The sequence below is a fragment of the Mesoplodon bidens genome (assembly GCF_964165515.1).
Source record: "Mesoplodon bidens genome assembly, chromosome: 9".
Classification (NCBI taxonomy): domain Eukaryota; kingdom Metazoa; phylum Chordata; class Mammalia; order Artiodactyla; family Ziphiidae; genus Mesoplodon; species Mesoplodon bidens.
The window spans coordinates 93,966,195-93,989,641 of NC_138166.1; the positions used below are offsets into that span (position 1 = coordinate 93,966,195).

At 44.4% G+C, this 23,447-nt stretch overlaps 1 protein-coding gene across 1 annotated transcript in view; it reads left to right on the forward strand.

Moving 5' to 3' along the window:
* Positions 1–10,465: 10,465 nt before the first annotated feature.
* TMEM178B (transmembrane protein 178B) overlaps positions 10,466–23,447 on the forward strand; it is a gene marked incomplete at its 3' end in the record, with an annotated part of 362,319 nt that continues 349,337 nt past the window's right edge. The window contains exon 1 of the mRNA XM_081244870.1: positions 10,466–11,004. Within this exon, the coding sequence (XP_081100996.1) occupies positions 10,623–11,004 (382 nt within the window). The 5' untranslated portion in view covers positions 10,466–10,622. The remainder of the gene's footprint in view (positions 11,005–23,447) is intronic.

Here is a 23,447-nt window from a genome sequence, read left to right on the forward strand (position 1 = left end):
CATACATACTTATGAGAGAAATTATCACAGAAAAATAGCTATTCTCACTAGTAGATATTTACAGATGCACTTTAGAATTATTTTCCAATAAATACCTAGGTTTCAGTAAAACCTATTGAAATTATGATTGGAACTGTGGTAAATATATGAATGATTTTGTAAAGCATTGGCATTTTAACAGTATTGAGTTGTTTCATTCAGGAACATAGTAGGTTTCTACATCTTTTCAACTCATTTATGTCTATCGATAAAATTTTGTGGTTTTCTTCATATAAAGCCTTCACTTTCTTTGTAACTGTTACACTTAAGTATATTACAGGGTGTCTTTTGTTTGTTTGTTTGTTGTTGTTACTGTGCATAGGATACTTTTCCAGTAGTTGTTCTAACAATTAGTTGTTATTATATTAGAATGTATTGATTCCTGTGTATGTTTCTCATATCAGGCCATCTTATTGAACTCCCTTATTGGTGTTAATAGTTTTTTGGTTTTTTTCTTTTGAGTTTTCATTACCACCCCCCACCGCCCCAATATTAAATAGTGGTGGTAGAGAGAGCATACTTGTCTTGGTCCTGATTTTATGGAAATAGCCCCTCTGGGCCAGTCCATCGTGGCCTGTTTGCCCTCAGATTTGTTCCTTGATTTTCCTTGCTCAGTTCTACTGCAGGGGGCTGACATTTGTAGGCTACATATCCTGAGGCTCCCATGTCAGCTGGTGTCCATCTGGGTCCAGCCAATGGGAGGTCCTGGGAAGAGATTAACGAACAAAAGAAAGGGAGCATCCAGAGTATCTCTCCCCTATTCTCTGCCTCAGGTAACAACTCCAGCCACAGCTGCCTCAATTCGTGGTTCCAGCTCTGGCCAGTCAAGTGTTTCCATGGTTCCAGCATCTGTTGGGTGAATCTGGTTCCTGGGCTCAGGACCTCTTTTTGTTCCTCCAGCTAGGCTGCCCTCAGACTCCAGCAAGAGCGCCCTTGCCCTAGACCCCTTGTTTTAGAGGGCCCACATATCACAAACACACACAAAATAACTGTTGAAGATCTCATGGTTGCCTTTATGTCTTGGGATCCGGCATCAGTACTGGCATAGCATGGCTTGCAACCCAAAACATCTGTTCTTCTGGTTAACACAGAACAGGCCCCAAGGAGATGCTTTTCTATACCTCTTGCCCTGTGTCCTCAAAACAAAAGACAACTGCATCTGAATGCCTTTAAGTTGTGCGGGTTGAGTTGCTGCTGATGTTGGAGATAGATACTGCTTTGGAGTGCTGAGAGGATCTGAGGGTGGAGGCACTTTGATAAAAGAAAAGGTGAAATGATTAACTTGTCAAAGCCTTCCTCCCAAATAGCAGGCCCACAGTAGATTTTTTTTTTTTTTTTTTTTTTTTTTTTTTTTTTGCGGTATGTGGGCCTCTCACTGCTGTGGCCTCTCCCGTTGCGGAGCACAGGCTCCGGACGCACAGGCTCAGCGGCCACGGCTCACGGGCCCAGCCGCTCTGCGGCATGTGGGATCCTCCCGGACCGGGGCACGAACCCGTGTCCCCTGCACTGGCAGGCAGACTCTCAACCACTGCGCCACCAGGGAAGCCCCCACAGTAGATTTTTGAATAAGGAAGTATCATTTCCCAGGAGTGATGAGCATCCATTTTCTTGCTTCCCTCTGTGTTCCAATTCATGGCTCTGGAGTTACACATGAATTAGCGTGGTATTTTGAACAGTAGCACACAGTAACTGAGGAACTTTTTACAATATTATGCTCTTGCAATTCATATTGCTCTTAAACTACAAGTGTATTTCTCTAGACCTAATCTGAATTTTGGCCCCCAATCCAGAAATATTCTTTATAACTTGTGTGGAACATAGTTTGAATTTGTTTCTAGCGATGTGGCCTCAACTGAGCCAATAGTCATGAAGTTCTTTGGGGAAACTCAAAGATTATTTATGATATGTCTTGAGTATCCATAGATGAAATACATTTAAATTTGACTTTATAGCCACTTAAGACACATAATGGAAATGTCAATGAAATGTTGTTAAAGCCATTAAATTTAATTGAGAGAGTATATAAAATATACTAGGATAGCTAAGTGAAACAATAGAAGATTTTTAAATACAGAGCAAAATGTGGTCTTTGGTGGAAAATGAAATTAACTTTGGATTTGTGCTATCCAAAAGTTTTTGATATGAACTGTTGCTTGCTATTTTTAATATAGAAAAGCATATCTAAATTAGGCAATTTCTCACTTAAAGAGATTAAAAATATTTTTAAATTGTAAAGAAAATGGTTTTCTAAGTAGAAATGAACTATGCAGAAGCAAAAGTGATATTCCAATTAAATATAAGGAGATTAGAACAAGGAAATGCAAATGTTTTTATGACTTTAAAGAAGATTCACATACAATTAATCCCAAAGTAATGTCTGTAGTAACTATTTTCCAACCATTATTGATCAAGTTATGGTCTTGTAGAGAGATTTGAATAAATTAAGCAATGTGCTGCAATTTTTGGTTTTCTTCATTCTGACATTTAAATATTTGAAGGAAGAACTTAATAAATATTGTGTGGATATAGATGTTACTTTAAGAGATAGTAAAAATCATGCTATATATGATAATGATTTATATGGTAAAAGTAATATAGTATTTTTTGCATTAACAATAATTTGTCATATGTGATTGTTACAATGCTTAAATGTAACATGTAAAATTCCAAATGTAAGTATTGCTTTAAGAATTTTATTGACACTTCCAATAGAAGTGTTACTGCCTCAGTAAAGTTTCTCCAAATTGAAATTAATTAAAAAAAAACTATCTAGAAACTACAGTGAATCAAAAACAGTTGTCAAAAACATTTGGCATTATCATCCATGGAATATAATGTTATGTGAAAATCCTGGTTATAACAATAGAATGATTTTTCTGAAATAAAAGTCAAGAAGATTAAGTCTTATGATACACATATTACAAGTTAATTATGAAGTCTTTATTTTACTCACCTTCACGTTGTTGGCCCATCAATGCATGAGCAATAATAATTAATTTGGTTGTCTTTGATATTTTGCCAACCTTTTTTCCTACAAAAACCATAACTTTACACATATTTGAAATTTCTGTCATCATAAAGGTATTTGTCAGGTAGAACGATAGAAAATTTTTAGTTAACAAGTTTTCATTTGACTTCTGCCTTTTAAACATTTAGGCATATGGTATGTGGGCCTCCATTTGTATGCTTGCCCTGAGCTCTTTGTTAGGGGTGAGCCTGCCTTCAACTGAGGGGTGATAGTGGCTTTTTGCTCTCAACTTCCTGTTGCCTGCTTGGCTTCTTGGTTCTTCCATCGTCCTTTAGTTCTGCACAAATAAGCAGACACATGAATATTTTCTTATGTCCCTTTCTTTTTTACATGAAAGGTAAAGTCATGGGTTAAATAGTGTTCCCCCCAAAAGGTATGTTGAAGTCCTTCTCCTCATGCCCTCAAAATATGGCCTTATTTAGAAATAGTGTCATTGTAGATGTAATTAGTTAAGATGAGGTTATGCTGGAGTAGGCTAGGCTCTTAATCCAATGAGACTAGTGTTCTTATAAGAAGAGAGAAATTTGGAGACAGAGGAAAGGGTGATGTGAGAGAAGATGTTCATGTGCTGACACAAGCAAAGACTGGAGTGAAGCATCTATAAACTGGGAAATGTCAAGAATTGCCAGCAGACACTGGAGGTTAGAAGAGGCCGGGAAGGATTGTCCCCTACAGGTTCCAGAGGGAGCGTGGTCCCGCTAACAACTTGATTTTGGACTTCTAGCCTCTAGGACTGTGTGACAATACATTTCTGATGTTTTAAGACACATAGTTTGTGATACTTTGTCATAGAAACGCTAGGAAACTAATATAGATAGTATAATGAATGGACTCTCTGCCTGTTGTACAAGCGCTCTGCAGGCTAAATACCTAGAAGCACATCCATTGGGTCATAACAAACCTGTATTTTTCATCTTAACAGCTACTCCAAATTGTCCTCCAGTGTGGCAGTCAGTTTACTCACCTATCAGCCTTGCATGGGCGCACATTTCCTTATGCCCTGGCCAACACTTGACATTAACAGACATGTAATTTTTTCCCATCTGATGGGTAAAAAGCAGTATTTAAAAAAAATTGTAGGGCTTCCCTGGTGGCGCAGTGGTTGAGAGTCCGCCTGCCGATGCAGGGGACGCGGGTTTGTGCCCCGGTCTGGGAAGATCCCATGTGCCGCGGAGCGGCTGGGCCCGTGAGCCATGGCCGCTGGGCCTGCGCGTCCGGAGCCTGTGCTCCGCAACGGGAGAGGCCACAGCAGTGAGAGGCCCGCGTAACGCAAAAAAAAAAAAAAAAAAAAATTGTATTCCCTGATTACTAGTGAGATTGAGTTTTTTCCCATATGTTAATTTCCCATTTGAATTTCTTCTTCTGTAAATTGTCTTTTTATAACCTTTGCCCGGTTTCCTGTTGTGTTATTTGTTTTATTCCTACTAGTTTGAAATACTTCTTTATGCAGGAGATGATCTTATTCATTTTAAACCATTCCTAGTATAGGAAGAGCTTTTAAATATCAAGAGTGTTTGTTGGGTTTAATTGGTTGTCTTTTCAGCTTCTAGTGAGATGATCAAATGATATTTATTTGATCTATTGATATGAGGCACCTGTAATTGTAAGAACTTTAAAAAGCAGAGCAGTTAAATATTTATGGGCAAGAGGAGTAATGCCAAGGTGGGGCTTTTCAAAATATGTTTAGAGGGCTGCCTGGTTAGAACAGAGGGTGCGTCTAAGGGAATGTGATGGTCAGCTTTAGAAAATTGGCTGAAGCCTTTGTGGGGCTTTATGTGGGGTACGGAGTTTGAACTTTACTGTACAGGCAAAATGAAATCACTGCAGAATTTTGAGTAAAGGACTGTAGAATTTAAGAAGATTAATATGATGCTGTGGTGGAGGAAGAAGAAAATAAAAGCAAGGAGAGGACTTAGAAACCCAGGGGTGAGATGAAAATAGCCTCTTGCCATAATGACCCTAATAAGGAAAAAAACGAGGAAGGTAGGTAAGCACACCAATATGACTCTGATGAGGAGAGATTTAGGAAGAAGGTCTTCATAGGGAAAGAAGTCAAGCACAAGTACTAGCGTGTCACAGACTTGGGGGACTTTGTCAGGAGGGCTAAAGTGGAAGATAACTTTTGGGTTTCAAATAATGTCCAAGTTGTGCAAAGGTAATTAGGAAAATAGAAATAAGCATATACAGAGGGCCTTTTCTCTGGGCAATGATGTAATATTGATGGATGGCTAAGAGAAAGCACACCTCATCAACCTTTATTTTGCTTCCAATTGACAATGTCAAGGAGAGTGATTTTCAGACTGAAGGTGGGGTGTAGGGTAGAACAACTATGATAACTGAAGATAGTTCACAATGCGTGAAAAAATTATAGGAGAGCATCTATCTGCTCTGTGTGAGCTGTACCCCAGGAAACTGAAAGAACTTTTAATGATATCTCTGAATCTTTGACCTTGACCTTGGAGAAAGCCTGGAGAATGTGAACTTAAAAATAGATGTGTGTGGGGCTTCCATGGTGGCGCAGTGGTGGAGAGTCCGCCTGCTGATGCAGGGGACATGGGTTCGTGCCCCGGTCCGGGAGGATCCCACATGCCGCGGAGCTGCTGGGCCCATGAGCCATGGCTGCTGAGCCTGAGCGTCTGGAGCCTGTGCTCTGCAACGGGAGAGGCCACAACAGTGAGAGGCCCGCGTACCGCCAAAAAAAAAAAAAAAAAAAAAAAAAGTGTGTGTATGCCTGTGTGTGTGTGTGCAAATAGAATTCCAAATTTCAAAAATGTAGATTTCACAAATTGCAAATGATCTTAATGTCATTTTGGGGCAAGATCCTAGGATAGCATTCTAGTAGTCTCCTAGAAGAGGAGGTGAGGATCATTGGCTCTACATGGGTCATGCCATGACTGTTAGATCCAGGAGCACTGTCTGATGCAAGAAGCACTAACGATCAGGAGGTATTAGAAACCCAGCAGGAGCAAAGCACAAGGAGGGCATGAAGAAAGGATATTTAGCGTGGAGGGAAGAAGGCTTAGAGAGAACATGATGGCTGATGTCAAATATGAGAAAGACCATTATATGGAAGAGGGATCAGGTATCTGTGGGCTTCTCGAAGGCCAATGGGTAGGATTCCAGGGACCTAGGATAAGACTTAGGGTAAGGAAGACCTGTGTAACCACATGCACCATCCAGTAGTGCTTTCCAAGACAGTGATTTTTCTTTTTCTTTTTTTAAAGATTTATTTAGTATTTATTTATTTTTGGCGGCGTCGGGTCTTAGTTGCGGCACGCGGGATCTTCCTTGAGGCATGCGGGATCTTTGGTTGCGGCGCGGTCTCCTCTCTAGCTGTGGTGTGCGGGTTTTCTCTCTCTAGTTGTGGCGCATAGGCTCCAGGGCGTGTGGGCTCTGTAGTCTGAGGCACGTGGGCTCTCTAGCTGAGGCGCGCGAGCTCAGTAATTGTGGCACGCGGGCTTAGTTGCCCCACAGCATGTGGGATCTTAGTTCCCTGACCAGACATCGAACCTGCATGCCCTGCATCGTAAGGCGGATTCTTTACCACTGGACCACCAGGGAAGTCCCCCAAGACAGTGATTTTTCCATCACTGCAAGTGTGCTAGCAGAAGCCGGTCAGTCACTTTTTTGGGAAATGTTCTTGAAGAGATTCATGCGTTATTGTGTGGGTAACTCTAAAGTTCCTTCCAGTTTTGAGCTTCTGTGATCCTAGGCCAGTGTAAGTGCGAATGGGAAGGATTAGGTTGGAAATACAGAGACTGTGAAGCCGTAACTAATGAGGAATCGGAAGAAGACAGAGGGAAGAAATGTAGATCACTCAATTGAGAAAAGAAAATCCTGTAGTCGTATAGTCTAGAGGAAGAATCCACCATCTTTTTAGCCCCAAAGACCAGGATCATCTCCAAACGGTTTAGGGCTGTCCAAGAACATTGCCCTTTAAAGAAGCCCTCTAATCAGTGTCTTTCATAGGGTTTTGGGGATGGAGGACAAACATTTCAAAATACAATTTTAATGATGTTCAGAAAAGATGACATTGTGCATTTGGGTCCCTTCCCCCCGCAGGACTGCTCAGGAGGACCATGAGGGAGGGGCAAGGCACATCACTGGAAGCAGGTCTAAGGCGCAGGCCAGGAGAAAAAGTTAAAAAGCAAGAGCAAGAAAGGAGTGGAATAATGGCAGAGAGAGGAAGGATACAGACAAAATGAACAAGTACATTTATTGCGAATAGCAGCTGCCTGGGCTTCCAGAGGTCTCAGGGGCACCTCTTTCAGCTGGTTCTCAGGGGCAGGAGAGTTGGGTACCAGGAGACTGAGGATCTACTGCTGGCTGTGCCTCAGCTTCCCGACTGACCTTGTAGATGTCATTTCGCCTTTCTGCCTCCTTCCTATTGTCAAAGGCAGGCATACTGCTAACCTAAAAGTGCTCTGGGCTTTACCGAAGAAAATAGCTCCAGAAATTTAAGACATTGCCTGCCTGTGTACGAAGTGCCTGCACTTGTTTCTGTTTTTTTCACGGTTGAGGGAGGGAGAGCGGGTAAGAGGAGTGTAGAAAGGAAGGTGAGAAGACATTGTGGCCAAAGTCGCTTAGCTCCGCCGTAGCTCCCGGGACCGGGATCTGGCAGAGGGGACATGCCTGCAGCCCGCGACCAGCCGGGCACCCAAGAACCGAGCGGACATCCTCGGGCTCTGCTGTCCTTTCAGCGAGCCCCATTGCAGCATCAGGGACGAAAAGCGAGGCACACCCCTCCCCCACTAGATGGCACTGAAACGCCTCGTTCGCGATTTTCAAAATGCAGGAAGGAGGAAAAAAGACAAAAAGAATATGGTGGAGGTGCGCTCATTTCGCATCGCAGGCCCAGTTGTTCAAAGCAGGGTGCCGGACCCTCTCTTTCTCCCCAGGGCAGCTCTTTACCCGGCAGTGCAGGCCCTCGGCTTTGGAATGAGGGTGAAAATGAGGGGTGAGGCTTAGAGTGAAGAACCTAAGGTTTCGACCTGGGAGGGAGGCTCCCAGCCCTGCGGCGCCGTCTCACGTGAGCCGGGCGGTGTGTGTGGGGGGATGAAGCTGGGCTCGCTCTGGGCCCACTCGCTCTAGGTCTGGGGTCTACCCGCGACACCTCTCAGGGCCCTCGCAGAGCCGAAATCCAGCCCCCACCAGGATAAGGACCGAGGTTTCGTTTAACCCCACTTCCCCTCAAAGCGCGAGCCCCTGGGCGTTTTCAAAATGTCTATTAAGCACCCCCGCCATGAAAATTCTGTTCCCCTTGTCTGGAAAGAATCAGTCAGTTTTCTTTTTTCTTTTCCCGCTGAGGAGGGAGGTGGAGGCAAGTGGAGGTGGGTGTGTGTCGGGGTGTCTGGCGCTGGCGTGGGGCTGGACCGGGGCAGGCGGTGACAACCCCGCGGACACACGTTCAGCCCCGCGTGGAAACGCCTGTAGCTAATAGGATAGCGCTTGTGGCTTTCTGGGGAAAACAAAGATCAAATACAACCCAGGACATCAGCGACTGAAACCGGGGATGCAGGGAACTTCCTCAGCCCCTCTGAATGCCGACTCCGCAATAAGCAGTCTTTTCTTCGATTTAAGGGAATTTTCCACTACTGAAAAGAGATAAACAGGAGATGGAGGCAACGTCCCTAATTTAATACTAATGCGTGTAAACATGCTACATACCACATATATGTATATGTGCATAAATATGGATGTGGTTGGGCACAAACCTCTCTAGACACCATTGACTTGCCTGGTTAAAGAATAAGGCTTAGACATTTTGCCTGGGAAATGGTGCACTTTATCTTTAAGAATGCTAGAAAAATAAGAGATGAGGCTCACGTTGCACGGATGACATCACTAGCTTTTGGCTGCGCGCTCCGTGTTCTCGTCTGTGGGTTGTAGCCAAGGCTGCAGCGCCCGGCGCCCGAGCGAGCACAGCAGCGGCTTCCTACAGCGCCCGCAACCGGGCGATGCTATTTCCCGAGCCTCCCGGGCGCAGCCTGGGCTCTCGCTCCCCGGCACCGGCCGAGACGGCAAGGCCCCGGAGCCACCGCGGCTAGAGGAGGAGGCCGGGAGGGGAAGCGGAGCGACCCAGCCTCCCTCCTGCACCCTCGCCCCATTCACTTCGGCGACCACCTCGCCGGGAGCCTGATCGTGGAACGCCGAGGCTGGGATGCGATTCTCTGCACGCTGCCGAGCGAGCCGGCACCTCAGCTCCTGGGTGGGCTGCGAAGAAAATGCTGCAATCTGAGAGCGGCTGACCCCAGTTGGGCAGCGCAGAGGGGGTGCTAGAGTGCCGGGGCTCAGGTGTAAGGAGAAGGGGGCGGATTGTGTTGAAGGGCCGGGGCAGTTGTTTTTCTGGGTACCAGCAGCTCCCGGGCAGCACGTTCCCGGGGCTACCCGGGAGCCAGATGAAGTGAGGCGGAGGCGCCGCGGGAGAGGCGGGTCTGAAGGTGGCCGGGTGGACACTCCAGGAGGAAGACGGCACTGGGGAGGGCGGCATGACGCCCCGGGGGCTGGCTGCTTGGCTGGCGGGGCACAGCCATCGCGCGACCTGTCCATGGTGTTGAAGGCGCCCTGCGCCGAGCTCCGCGAGCCCCGCGTGGTGCGCCCTCCTCGGTGCAGCCCGCCTCTCGCGCCCGCGAGCTGCCGCCCCGTCGCCGCAAACCCCCGGCCAAGGCTTGTCCGGTAACGCCGTCCGGGTGACCGCACCGTCGACCCGAGGGGCCGCCTGAATGGCGAAGCAAGAGGCAGATGACCCGGGAGCTCGCGGGGAAAGGTCGGCCGAAACCGTGCGCCGACTGGGAGCCCGCCTCTGAGCGCAGCGCGCTGGCCAGAAGGAGCAAAGGACCTGCTAGTGACCAGAGGACAGAGATTTTTAAAAGACCCGACCCAGAGAGGAAGAACATTTCTTCTCTCGCAGACCGGAAGGGGGAGAGTGGCTGAGAGGGAGACCCAGGCGGGACGCAGGGCAGTTAGCCCTGGCATCTGGAGGTTTCTTTCGCTGGCCGGCCGCATCGCGGGTGTTTCAGTTCATCCTGTCGTCTAGCGGCTCCTCCTGATAGACACCCTCCCACCCCCCATCCCCCTCCCAAGAAAGCCAAGCGAGTGGGTCCCATCGCCACCCTACACAAAGAAAGCCCAGGAGCCCCGCCGCAGCCGAGGGCACTCGGTGTTTGGTTTCCGGCCCGAGGGCAGCGTCGCCCGAAGCCCGGCTGAGTGCGGCCGCGGCCGGTTCGGAGCAGTCGCTTCCTGCCGAGCCGGGAGGGGGCGGGAGGCGGCCGTGTCTGGCTCGCCGCCGCCTGAGGCTGCACCTGCTCCGCAGGATGCGCAGAGGCTTGCCGGAGCCTCTCCGGATGAGAACTTTTTAGGCTGCCCGCCCGCGTTCCCGCAGTCCCTGGGCTGCGCACCGGCAGCCGGGGGCCGAGAGGGCGCCGCTGCGCGAGCCCCCCTCCCGCCGCCTCCCCCTCCTTGGCTCGGCAGCCCGCCCGCAGCTGTGTTCCGGGCGCGCGGAGGGAAGGCGAGGCTGCGGCGGGTCATGCCCACGGTGTAGCCGCGAAGCGGAGGCATGGCTGCCGGAAGGTTCCTGCTCTACACGGGCCTCTCGCTAGCGCTCTGCGCCCTGGGCATGCTGGCCGTGGCCGTCTGCTCAGACCACTGGTACGAGACGGACGCCAGGAAGCACAGGGACAGGTGCAAGGCCTTCAACACGCGCCGGGTCGACCCTGGCTTCATTTACAACAATAACAACAACTTGCCGCTCCGGGCCAGCCGCTCGCGCCTGGACCGCTGGGAGGGCACACTCCTCCGGGCCCGGAATCGCCGGCAGCTCTTCGCTATGAGCCCCGCCGACGAGTGCAGCCGGCAGTACAATTCCACCAACACGGGCCTCTGGAGGAAATGCCACCGACAGGGCTTCGACGCGGAGATCGCGGCCCTGGTTCGGAAAGGTAAGCGCTCGCCGCGACGCTTGGCGCTCCGGAGAGACCGGCGCCTCTGGGCCGGGCCGCCCTCTCCTCCCTTGCGCGGCCGCAGTCTCTCAGGCCTCCTGGTTCCGGGAGGTCAGGTTATCCAGGCTCGGCTGAGCCTTGCAGTGGCCAGATCTTGCCTCCGAGTAGCTGGTAATGGAGGCTTACCTCTCTCTACCCGGCCTCTCGTCTTGCGTTTTGTCTGATGGGATTCCAGTAGAATCTCATGGTCCAAGGTTTTTACACAGAGAAATGGCTTCAGTAGTCTCTGAAAAGGAAGGGAATCTATAATGTTTGCTTTTAGTAGAGGAATCCCTTTAAGAGTGATTTGTCGGCGTAGACACACTCCTAGTTTTAATCTTTGTTTTAGATGTTGTTGAACTGATTCATCAAGGGAAATTTGGGAAAACATCTCACAGAGAAGGCCTTATTCATGCCGGAAGGGTTTAAGTGCTATGCTATATCGGGCATACTGCAGGCATTGGTCATATAAACATTAATAAATCACAGCCCCTGCCCTGTTTCACCCCAAAAGCCCGTTGACCTGTAGCATCATACCACAGTTCTTGATTTCTCATTTTGAGAAAGTGGTTGACAAAAGTGTCTTATGCACATTGAATATGAGCAAGATCTAATAAGCACACAAAAAGTAGTTCTTCCAGCAGCACCAAAGTGGGTACTTAAGACAAAAAAATATTATTTTCAGAAGATTTGTATAAAAAATACCCAAAGTATACCAAAACGGAAAACAAACTGCATTTGCTAATGATAAAAATTTATTTGATACTTTAATATGATCACATAAAATTTTAAAAGTCTGTTCATCTGATGCAGTTTGTAAATCTTGCATGATTTATACTTTGGGGACTATCCTGTTCTGTTAGCCTACTGAGATGTTGTTTCGATGTATACTAATATTGCTCAGAAGAAGGGAATATGCATCCTGGAATATGCATTGATGGTAGCTGCACCCTGGAAGATGTGGTGCAATTCTATAAGTCTCGTTCCCCTCACCTCCCTTCATTTTCTTCATCTATTAAGTGGTGATACCAAAGTGAAAACAATGCTGTTATCTGCAAAGTCTTTGTGGCCAAGATACCAAGCAGTTTCTTAATGTCTCAATAATTATAATGCCAGGTTGCTGCTGTTTTTAAATCTTATATGTGAGAACTGATATTCTTTGATTTATAAAAATGTTGAAATGAATCAGAAAAAATTGTTAATTTGAAAAAAAGTCAATTGTTTAAGAAAGGCAAACAGTGGGTATGGATTTAGATTTAGGTGGGGTAGGTCCAGAAAGAGAATCCATCTTAATGTTTGTTTTACAGCTTCTGTAGAATGATGAGGGATTTTAGCTGATTTAGTTAAGAATGTGTTACTATTACAAATATCATATCTGCTTCATGGTTAGACTCTTATTAGAGCAGCGTGTCCCGCTTGGAGCTCTACAACTTTGTCAAGCTGTACAGGATATTAGAGAATTGCAGACGAGAACAACTTGGGTTGGATTTAGAAGTGGGAAAACAAGAGGAAGCAGAATAGTTTTTGACAATGGGTGACTTCATAGCAGTTTTCAAATTCTCAGATTCAGAAAATGTTGTTTTATCCATCATTTTCTGCTTTTATTAAAATTGCAATGGTAGGAAGTTAGCTGACATGTGAGGAAGAATTCATGTTAATAATGACTGACAAACACTGGTAGGACTTGCTGAAGGACATTCTTGAATTTCCTTTCTTGAACATCTCCTGGAACAAGACTGGTATCCTCTGTCTGGTACTGGTTAACCCCACTTAGAAAAAGGGGGATGGAATTCATGGCTTCTGGTGGTTCCATTGAGAGCTTTGATTCCATGTTGCTCTGCTTGGCGATCCGACTAGAAAGGTTGACTTGGTCTGTGCACCAGAGGGATTGGTTACCATAGTGACATGTTCTTCTGGTGAAGCTGGAAACACAGTGACAGGGAAAGGGGTAGGGGAAGGATGTACAACATTTTGACTTTGTATCGACTGATTTTTAATTGAAGCAACAGAAAATGGACCAGCAGGGGGATTGAATACACTGATACCTAGAGTTGGGAGGGCACTGTATTTCTCTTGAACTAATGCAAACGCTGTTCCCCATCACCCCAAATACAGCAATCACTGTCAGCTGCAAGCCCTTGCTTACCATGGCTGTTTCTGTCCATTTGACATTCTTGTTAGTTATTATTGAGATAGATGGCATGCCAGCCTTACAAATCTTGAGAGACTTAAGGTCACTATCTTCATTTTTAATTTCAAAGCATAATCTTTGAAAGCCAGATCGGCTTTTTCTAAGTAGTGATGGACACAATTTGGAAATAAGTGCATCTTATATTAGGAGAGTTCACAAGCAATTCCAATGGCACATAGAATGTAACCTCTAGACTTAATATTTCTCCTAGAAGTACAGATTTTAGAAGGAAGTTAAAGAATAAATTGATATCCCTATATTTACTTTTAGGACACCTTAGGGAAAGATATTTCTCTCATGGTATTCATTAGCAGCCTCAAAAGCTATCTTAGGCCTTTGTCTTTTTTGGAAACATCTTCGATTAAAATTCTGGAGATATGTGTTGGGCAGGGGGAAAGGGAAATCAGAGAAAAGACTGCTTAAAATCTGTCAATATTATGGGAAAATTAGAGATTTATCTAAATGATCATATAGCCCTAAATAACTCAATCATTTGTTAAGTCAATGTTCATTACATTAGAAAGTGCTGTTTTTGCATTTTACAATAAAACCACATAATTAATAAGAAAACAAAAGTCAAATCCATATCTGATTTGAAGATAAAGTCCTTGGGATTCATGTTCTTTCTGATCCGTTTCTTGCCCTGCTGACATCACTATACCCATAAAAAGGCATTGCTGATCACTGTGTATTTATTTGTTTGTCTTATTGAACCATAAGTTCCTGGAGGGCAGGAAAGATCATCATTTGTAAAATACATCCACTAGATGCTTGGTACTTGGGAAATATACAAATTAGGTTCACAGAAACTTATCCATCAAGAGCTTATTCTAATTTTAGGAACACTGTGTGGGAATCCAAATAAAGGATTAGTCAGAAAATTGTGATAGAAAATGAACCAGTGTAGCTCTCAGGGCAGGTTAATATTGCAACAGAGGCTACATAATTTAACAAGGAGGATTTCTTGAGCAAAAGCTTTGCTAAGGAATAAAGGTAACACAGTAGAGTTTTGGATAACACATGTCATTGAAAAAACACATATCACGCACAATCATTTTTCACATTAGATAAGATTTTAATTATTTCCTTCTCGAGGGTAGGATTTGGGTAGAGGGTGCAGCAAAGATCAGTCACTCTTGAATTCCCATCTGTGTCCATACTCATGTCCTCTTGTCTTCCTGCTTTTCAACCTCATCTGTCTCCCTAGTAAGTCACTGCACTGGGGACAGATCAATGGCAGGATCAGCTTGTGAAATCCAGGAGACTTCCAGACCCTTAGGAGGACCAGCTACAGGGAGGATTTTGTTCCAGGGAACATGTATATTCTTTGGTTAGTACTGAAATCTTGTATTGATATGGCTTGAAATCAGCAGACCTTCAACGGAGACTCTAAGAACTTTTTTATTATTTGAAAATAAGCCTTATAATAGAATTTGACCTAAATGGTTTTCATAATCATGGAGTGATGGTCAATGTTCTGAAGTGTATTTTAATGGAACATTGCACGTATTCACAAATTAATAATGTTACTCAGCACATATTTACTGCACATGTATTATGGGATGGGCACATATCACTAGAAAGAAGAGAGAATAAGACCTGGTCCTTAGAATTCCCATAGTCTGTTAGTGTCACATAGTATAAGTGACAAGTGCAAGACACTGAGGGCAACAGAAACAGATGCAGAGAAACAGAGGAGGTGATGCTGGATTGTGTCGGCAGTGGGATGAGGTCAGGCGGGAAGGAGTTAGGGAGAGTTGCCCTGAGGAAATGAAATTTGAACGAGATTTTCACGAAGTGTGGAGGTGGATGGGGAGGAAGGGCATTTCAGGCAAAGCGGCCAGCATATGCACAGCCATGGAGGTGTGAACCAGCAGTTTGGCCACATGAGTGTTGATTTCTGGGGCGAGGGAGAGGAGCAGACCAACAGCTGGAGAGCAGGCGAGGGCCCAGTCAAGGAGCTTGTGAGCTCAGATCCCCTGTAGCAGTGCGGCCCATAGGATGGCCGCTAGCCACACGCGGCTACTTAACTTAAAATAACCAAAATTAAATAAAAGTTAAAAATCACTTCTTTAGTCACATTGGTCACATTACAGATGCTCAGTAGCTGTATGTATCTAGTAGCCATCATTTCAGACAGTGCAGATTAGAGAATGTTTGCATCACCACAGAAAGTTCTATGGGACAGGGCGACATGGAGCCTACAGCCTCTAAGAGCAAGCGCATACTTTATTTCAGATGAAGATAATTGAACATGGTAACTTGGGCTTAAATTTAAGAGTATTATTCTACACCTGAAGAAACTTTGCTACTTGAATGTTTCACAGAGGTTTTAGTTCATGGTCAGTTGTGCTAAATCTATATTTTATTAATTTTCCATGTTTTTAAAAATAAATTTAATTAATTAATTAATTAATTTTTGGCCACGTTGGGTCTTCGTTGCTGCGCGCGGGCTTTTCGCTAGTTGTGGCGAGGGGGGGCCACTCCTCGCTGCGGTGCGCGGGCCTCTCAATACGGTGGCCTCTCCCGTCGTGGCACGCGGGCTCAGTAGCTGTGGCTCATGGGCCCCAGGCGCGCAGGCTTCAGTAGTTGTGGCGCACAGACCTAGTTGCTCCGTGGCATGTGGGATCTTTCCGGACCAGGGCTGGAACCTGTGTCCCCTGCATCGGCAGGCGGATTCTTAACCACTGCGCCACCAGCGAAGCCCCTAATTTTCCATGTTTGACTCACAGAATTCTCTTCTCTCCTGACTCCATTAAAGTAACTTGCAAAGTTGACTGGGTGGGAAGATTAATAGTAATCAGACTTGGTGCCAGGTACTCTGCTAAGAATTTTACATATATTAGCTAACTTATTCTTCATAATACTGCTCTGAAGTGGGTATTATTATTATTTATCTCTATTCTACAGTTGAGGAAACTGAGACACACAAAGCTCCATTAACTTGCCACAGCTCATGATAAGGAAATGAAGTTGTCAGGATTTGAATTCTGGCTTCTGGTGTGGAGACTCACCCACCCCACTCTAACTGTCACCATAGAGTCTGTCAGGGCAGGGGTGGGGGGAGAAGAAGCTGGTATACTGATTCCCCAAACTAAAAAGGAAATAGGGTCTCTTTGCTGTACACCTGAAACTAACACAACTTTGTAAATCAACTATAACTTTGTAAATCAACTTCAATAAGAAATAAATTAAACTTGCTATTTCAAAGATATAACAAAATAGGAAGTAATTTTAGAATCCACAAAGGTGAGACCTGATGGAGGACTCCAGCTTAGCACTGAGAGGAAGGTCATTTCAAAGCAAAGCATCTCACTTTGCCTTGAGACCCGCCGACAGAAGCTTGTCCACCTTTTGTTCCGTGATTTTGAGGTGTTTTTTTTTTTGAGTGTTTGTCTTGTTCACTGTGGTAGGTGCTGAGGTTATAGACATGAAGGACATACACATTCATTCCACAAATATTTATTGACGGCCTAGAGGCTGGGTATTGTGGAGAAGCTTACATTCCATGGGGGGAGAGACAAACAATAAATAAATACAGGTGGAATAAAAATAATATCTAATGAACTAATCAATATATAATATAATGTGCAGTAGTTTATGCTATGACGTGTCTTTGCCCTTGGGAAGCACAAAGGGGAAGGTGGACAAGTAAGCCAAAAATTAAATGGTTCTATTAGTTTTGGTTTCATAATATCCAGAGACTTTACCTGCTCACAGGGAGACACACACAAAACCCATGGTCTCTGTATAAGGTGTGCATCCCCGTGCATATGTGTTATATGTGTGTTGGCAAAGAACAAAGAGTCATCATGTGGTTCTTGTCCTGAGGGAGCTTATGCTCCAACTCTCCGTTTCCCAAGTTCATTGTCACGTGTGGGTGGATCAGGCTCTTCTGCAGGAGGTCATGTCTGTATCAACTGGATCAGGAATCAGCTGGTCAGGGAACTCAAGGGTGAGCTCATCTTATTGAACCAACACAGTCAAGGGCCTTGTTTCTGTTGCAGAAGGTGAGTTTATTTATTCTTTTACTATAGGGTAGGTAAGGATCAATTAGAGGATCGATGTATATTCCACTTTGGATTGTCAGTTAAAAATATTTTCTCCTTCTTTGCTATTTGTAGATGATCCTAGGCCTTCAGGCAGAATCCTAAACACACCCTGGGTTAGTTTGACCCTTCACACACACACACACACACACGCACGCACGCACGCACGCAGGTATACATCTAGACATTAGACAGTAGAGTCACAAATGTTCATTCAGATGCAGATACTTTTATAACTACTTACCCCAAAAAATACACAGAGAGAGAAGGGAGTGCATGACTTGGTAGAGGAGTGAACAGAACATTTATTCTAACATCTTGATTGGATGTCTGCTGTTTTTGAGAGAACGCTTACATTCTTTTAAAGGACTTTGTTTCCTCATGTGTAAAAGAGTGGGTATGGGGGCTTCCCTGGTGGTGCAGTGGTTGAGAGTCCGCCTGCCGATGCAGGGGACACGGGTTCGTGCCCCGGTCCGGGAAGATCCCACGTGCCGTGGAGCAGCTGGGCCCGTGAGCCATGGCCGCTGAGCCTGCGCGTCCGGAGCCTGTGCTCTGCAACGGGAGAGGCCACAGCAGTGAGAGGCCTGCGTACCGCAAAAAAAAAAAAAGAGTGGGTTTGGATTGTAAAAACATCAAACCCTTTCACATTTGATGAGAAAGTTAAATTTATGTGATAGAGAGTAAATAAAGGGTGAATGGCTGAGAGAAGGTGAAAGAGAGGGATGGGAAATCAGGGGAGGAAAGGGAGCGAAAGAGCAAATTGAGAGACAGAGACAGAGATGCTTCTGAAGGGATCATGGCAGGCTGCTAGTTTGTAAAAGGAAGAGGTGGAAAACAAAGCAGCTAATTTCATACTAATGTAGGACCTTGTAATAATTAACTGTTTCTCTTTCTAATGATTTGAAATGCCATGTTGCAGATTGGGGTTAAAAATCTGAAAAGTTAATGGAGGAAGGTGGTGTTGGTAGCACAACTGTGGATATACTGAATGCCACGGAGCCATACTCTTAAAAATGCTTAAAATGATAAAGTTTATGTTATGTATGTTTTAACAAAATTAAAATAAATAAATAAGTTAATTAAAAGAATTAAACTTAATAGAGAAAGGAACTGGATTCCTGGTATGTAGAATGCTTCAAAACTGAGGATCTTCATTTATTCAACACATTTTTTTAGCACCTACTGTGTGCCAGGCACTAGCTCAGATATGTTTGGGACACAGAAGTTAATAAAACAGACATAATCCCTGTTCTCATAGGGCTTACCCTGAAACACCTTCAAGGATTGTATCTTTTTTCTAAACAAAACTTTTCAAGAGCACCAGTATGTAAAACAAGTAAAAGTAATGAATACATTCCTCGGGTCATTTAAAAACCATTGTATGGTAAAGAACACTTCACTGTGTTTATTCTAAAAATGTCTATTGAGTACCAACTATTTCAGGCACATTACTTGGGGTAGAGGATCCTGAGTGAAATACACAGCTCCTGTCCTCAGAGAGACAAAGAAAGGTAGTATACAAGAAGGCTAACAAATACAAACCCCAAGTTTGGTTTGTTTTTTAAAATATTTTATTTATTGGAGTATAGTTGATTTAAAATGTTGTGTTAGTTTCAGGTGTACAGCAAAGTGATTCAGTTATACATAAACATATACTCATTCTTTTTTAGATTCTTTTCTCATATAGCTTATCACAGACTATTGAGTAGAGTTCCCTGTGCTATACAATACATCCCCATTGGTCATCTATCCTATGTAATAGTAGTGTGCATGAGTTCATCTCAAGCTCCTGATTTATCCCTCCCCCACCGCGTTTCCCCTTTGGTAACCATAAGTTTGTTTTCGATATTGATAAGTCTGCTTCTGTTTTGTACATAAGTTCATTTGTATCTTTTTAAAAAAAATTAGATTACACATATGAGTGATACCCTATGATATTTGTCTTTCTCTGTCTGACTTATTTTAGTATGATAATCTCTAAGTCCATCCACGTCTCTACAAATGACCCAATTTCATTCCTTTTTATGGCTGAGTAATAGTCCATTGTATATATGTACCACAACTTCTTTATCCATTCCTCTGTTGATGGACATTTAGGTTGCTTCCATGTCTTGGCAATTGTAAATAGTGCTGCAATGAACATTGTGGTACATGACTCTTTTTGAATTATGGTTTTCTCAGGGTATATGCCCAGTAGTGGGATTGCTGGGTCGTATGGTAGTTCTATTTTTAGTTTTTTAAGGAACCTCCATACTGTTCTCCATAGTGGCTGTACCAATTTACATTCCCACCTGTTGGAATGTAGGAGGGTTCCCTTTTCTCCACACCCTCTCCAGCATTTACTGTCTGTAGACTTTTTGATGATGGCCATTCTGACCAGTGTGAGGTGATACCTCATTGTAGTTTTGATTTGAATTTCTCTGATAATTAGTGGTGTTGAGCATCTTTTCATGTGCTTTTTGGCCATCTGTATGTCTTCTTTGGAGAACTGTATATTTAGATCTTCTGCCCATTTTTTAATTGGCTTGTTTGTTTTTTTGACATAGAGCTGCATGAGCTGTTTGTTTATTTTGGAGATCCAAGTTTGGTTCTTTGAGAGATTTATGTGTTGGGGCCCTGAGTGATTCTTGAGTTTTGGAGGAGTTAGAGGAAGCTTTGCAGAAAAGGGGACATCTAGTCCTAACATGTACTTAGAGAGATTAACAGTGGGTTGATAAGGTGAAGTCTTAGCCTCATTTAAAAATGATTAATTAATAATGACAAGGTAATAACTTGTCCAGTCTGCTTTCCACCCACCTTTGTCCCCCAGGCTCCTAGTCCTTCTCCCAAGAGGCAGCTGTTGCTACCAGATTTTAAGAAATCATATCAGAGATAATTCTGTTCAGCAATATTTAAAAATACCAGCAAGTATAAATATAAGTCAGGCAATGAACAGGGGATTTAAGGATGAAAAAAGTTTTTTTTTTTTTTGTAAATTAGTATACACAGAGATGATGTTTAAAGGCCCATTCCAGGAGTCACTAGGAATCTTCTACAGGTGTTTATTGTAAGTGGAGGCTGCTGTTGGCATTCAAAGAAGTTTGACAGATTTGCTGCTTTTATGGGAGAGTGCAGTATCTGAATTATTTCAATTGATTTTTTTTTTGGTGTCCAAGTAGTTTGCCAAGAAAAGGCAATTTACTTTATATTAGGTCATCTTCATAAATTTATATCATTTCCTACGTTTGAAAATGCCCTGGTGTTCTATATCCTGAAGCTCACTCTGTTGGACACTTTATTTGCTCTAGAGCAATCTCTCGTTCAGTTTTGCCCTCAATTTCTTTTCATCTTTATAATAGCAATTCTATTTAGGCAGGCACAACTCTTATTCCCCAAGGCTCTGGAGTATTTTGCACACCTGGATGGGATAGGGTGGTTTTTACCTTGAAGAAGCTCTGCGCTCATATGCTGCTGTATGTTAACTAATACAACATTGGATACTATCCTGTGAGGCTGAAGACACACGTGCCTTGTTGCCTGGCACTTCTACCCCTGGCTGTATACTCATGAGTCCATGGAACACATCCAAGACTCTCCATGGCATCACTGTCTTATAATAATAAAATAAATAAGTAAACAAAAAGGAAAAACTTGTATTCATTAATAGGAGAATGGATCATAGGTATGGTATGTTCATACAGTGGAAACTACCACTGTGTATTTAAAATAAATATACTAGATCTACATATTTCCAAATGGATAAACATAAAATTTGAGTGAAAAGAGCAAGATGCAGAATGAAATGAAGAGTATGATGCTCTTTATATGAAGCTCAAAAACAGATCAAATAACATTAGATATTGTTTATTTGCCTTGTGTTTATAAAAATATGCATGTGACTGATAAACACAAAATGAAGGATGATGTTTATCTTTCTCAGGGCAAGAAAAGAAATGGAATTGGGGCGGTGCTTTCATCTGTGATATTTTATTTCTTGAAAAACAGAAAAGATGTGAAGTAACTGGGGCACACACATTCATGCACACTGAAGCTACTTGGAAAGTTGTTGCCGTTCTGACAAAAAAAAGTTAACATTCTATTCAGACTGTACTATTCAGTGTTCAGGAGGCAGGTTCTTTAAAGAAAATTCTTGGAAAACTTTGCTTTGAGGCAATCTGTGACTGACTTTTGTAAGTAGTAGCAAAGAGGAGAATCAGGTAACCTTTAACCAACAGTTTTCACCGAAAGTAGCTCCCGGGGAAGGGTTTTGAAAGGATAGAATCATGTTTTACTCCCTTGTGATGTGACGTAAGAAGAGCAAATCAGGGCTTTAAAATGACGTATTTGTGAGATAGAGACTAGTGTACATGTCACTCCCTGCTTTGTAGATTTCCTGCAGCTTGTGGAGAAAAACCAAGCGTTCTAAGGGCCAGAAAGTTAAACCAAAGCCACCCCTCCAATGAACTTGATCAGACATTGAACGTTAATAGCTAAGGCACGGAGACAGAGAGAGTGGGACAAACCAGAGACTGAGCAGGAACACCTGGAAAGGCGTGTGAGCCCTAAGGGAGGAACTCAGCATAAACCAGGAAAGGAAAAGCTAAGGATTGCTAAGAAGGAATCAGAGTTGTAGTCTTAAAATCGTGAGGATGACTTCAGCCAGGAGCCCGTCTGTTATGGTAATGGTATGTTCCCACGCCATATAAGTTCCAGCTGGAACAGGAAAGTCCCGTCGGAATTACAGCAAGGGTTCCATTTTCACCTGATAATGCTTTTAAAACACCAAAGCTGGGCCTGAAGTTACTAGGGATCACGAAATTCCTAGGGGGTTTCAGGGGTGTTGAAGCTGAATAACTGCCACGATCATGTTTTAGTAACCACAGGGCTAAAGAGATGCCCATGTGTAGCTCTGGGCAGGCCTGCATCGCCAGGTCCCAGGTGGATGAGCTGCTTTATTCATTATGCTCTGCTGGGATGCTCTTCCTGCCCACCCTTAAATGAACGACTTTGGGAAGGGCTGGCCTCTGTGTTTCCAGCCTCTCCCTCTCTCTCCCTCCTCCCGGAATGGGTTAACACAAGCGAGACAGAAGATCATCTTGCTTGGCCCTTTTTCTTTTCAGGTGTGGCCTCTCCTCCTTGCCTGGGTTTCTTGTCTTCTTCACCTTCACCTTCAGTGCACTTTGAGGCCCCTGCCAGTGGGTTTCCTCCCCGACTCCCAAGCTGGGACTGCTCCTTCTCTGTGAAAACTTCACCTCCCCTGGCTTGGAGGACACCGTTCTCTCTTGGTCTGCTTCTGTCTTGGTTCTTATCCCCTCTCAGTCACTGGCTCTTCTTTCTCAGCCCATGTGAGTGTTCTCCAGGGTACCACTTTTTCTTCTCACCCTTTGCCCTCTCCTTGAGCCATCTCACTCATGCCCAGGGCCAGTTTCAGCCCTTGATGGTCACAACCTGTTGCACTGGGAATCTCTCACTCAGACCTTCCACCCAAACATCTCGCCTGTTGGATATCTCCACTTGGAGGTTCCATGGGTCCAAAAGAATCTATTTTCTCTTTTTCCCCCAGAGTCATTCCGCTTTCATTTTCCTCCATCTGGGGGAATGATATCACTTCCTCTCTCCTTGCCCAAACCAGAAATTTGAGAGTCATCTCTTCATTCTTGCCCTCCTCATCCAAGCGGTGAACAAGTCACTTTTCCTGCTGATACATTCGTGCTCATCTCCCCATGCTATTCGGGTATCGCTGCTGCGGTGAGGTCCTCCTCACCTGTATTCTTGTAGCATTCTCTATTTGGTTTCCCTGTTCTCTAATCTCATCTCCCGTAAATGCTTTCTCTATAGAGTGATTTTTTTAAAATGTAAATCTAATCATGTTACCTCTTTGCTCAAAACCCTTCAGTGGCTCCTCGCAGCCTGTCAGTCACAATAAGGTCCATAATCTTCACCTTGGCATCTAAGACTTCACAGGTCTGGCAACATTCTCCCCTCCCCACCCCCCAGCCTGCCCATCTCATCCTTTTGTCTACTTCTCTCCATACCGGCATGCTCTCTTCCAGCCCTGATGAAGGACTCCTGGGTCCCCAAGCAGGCTAAGCTGTTTGATGCCTTGGGAGCCTTTGTTTATGAAGCTTCTTCCTTCTCCTGAAGGTCCCTGTCCTTGCTCACGGCCACCCCCAAGCCAGCCTGGC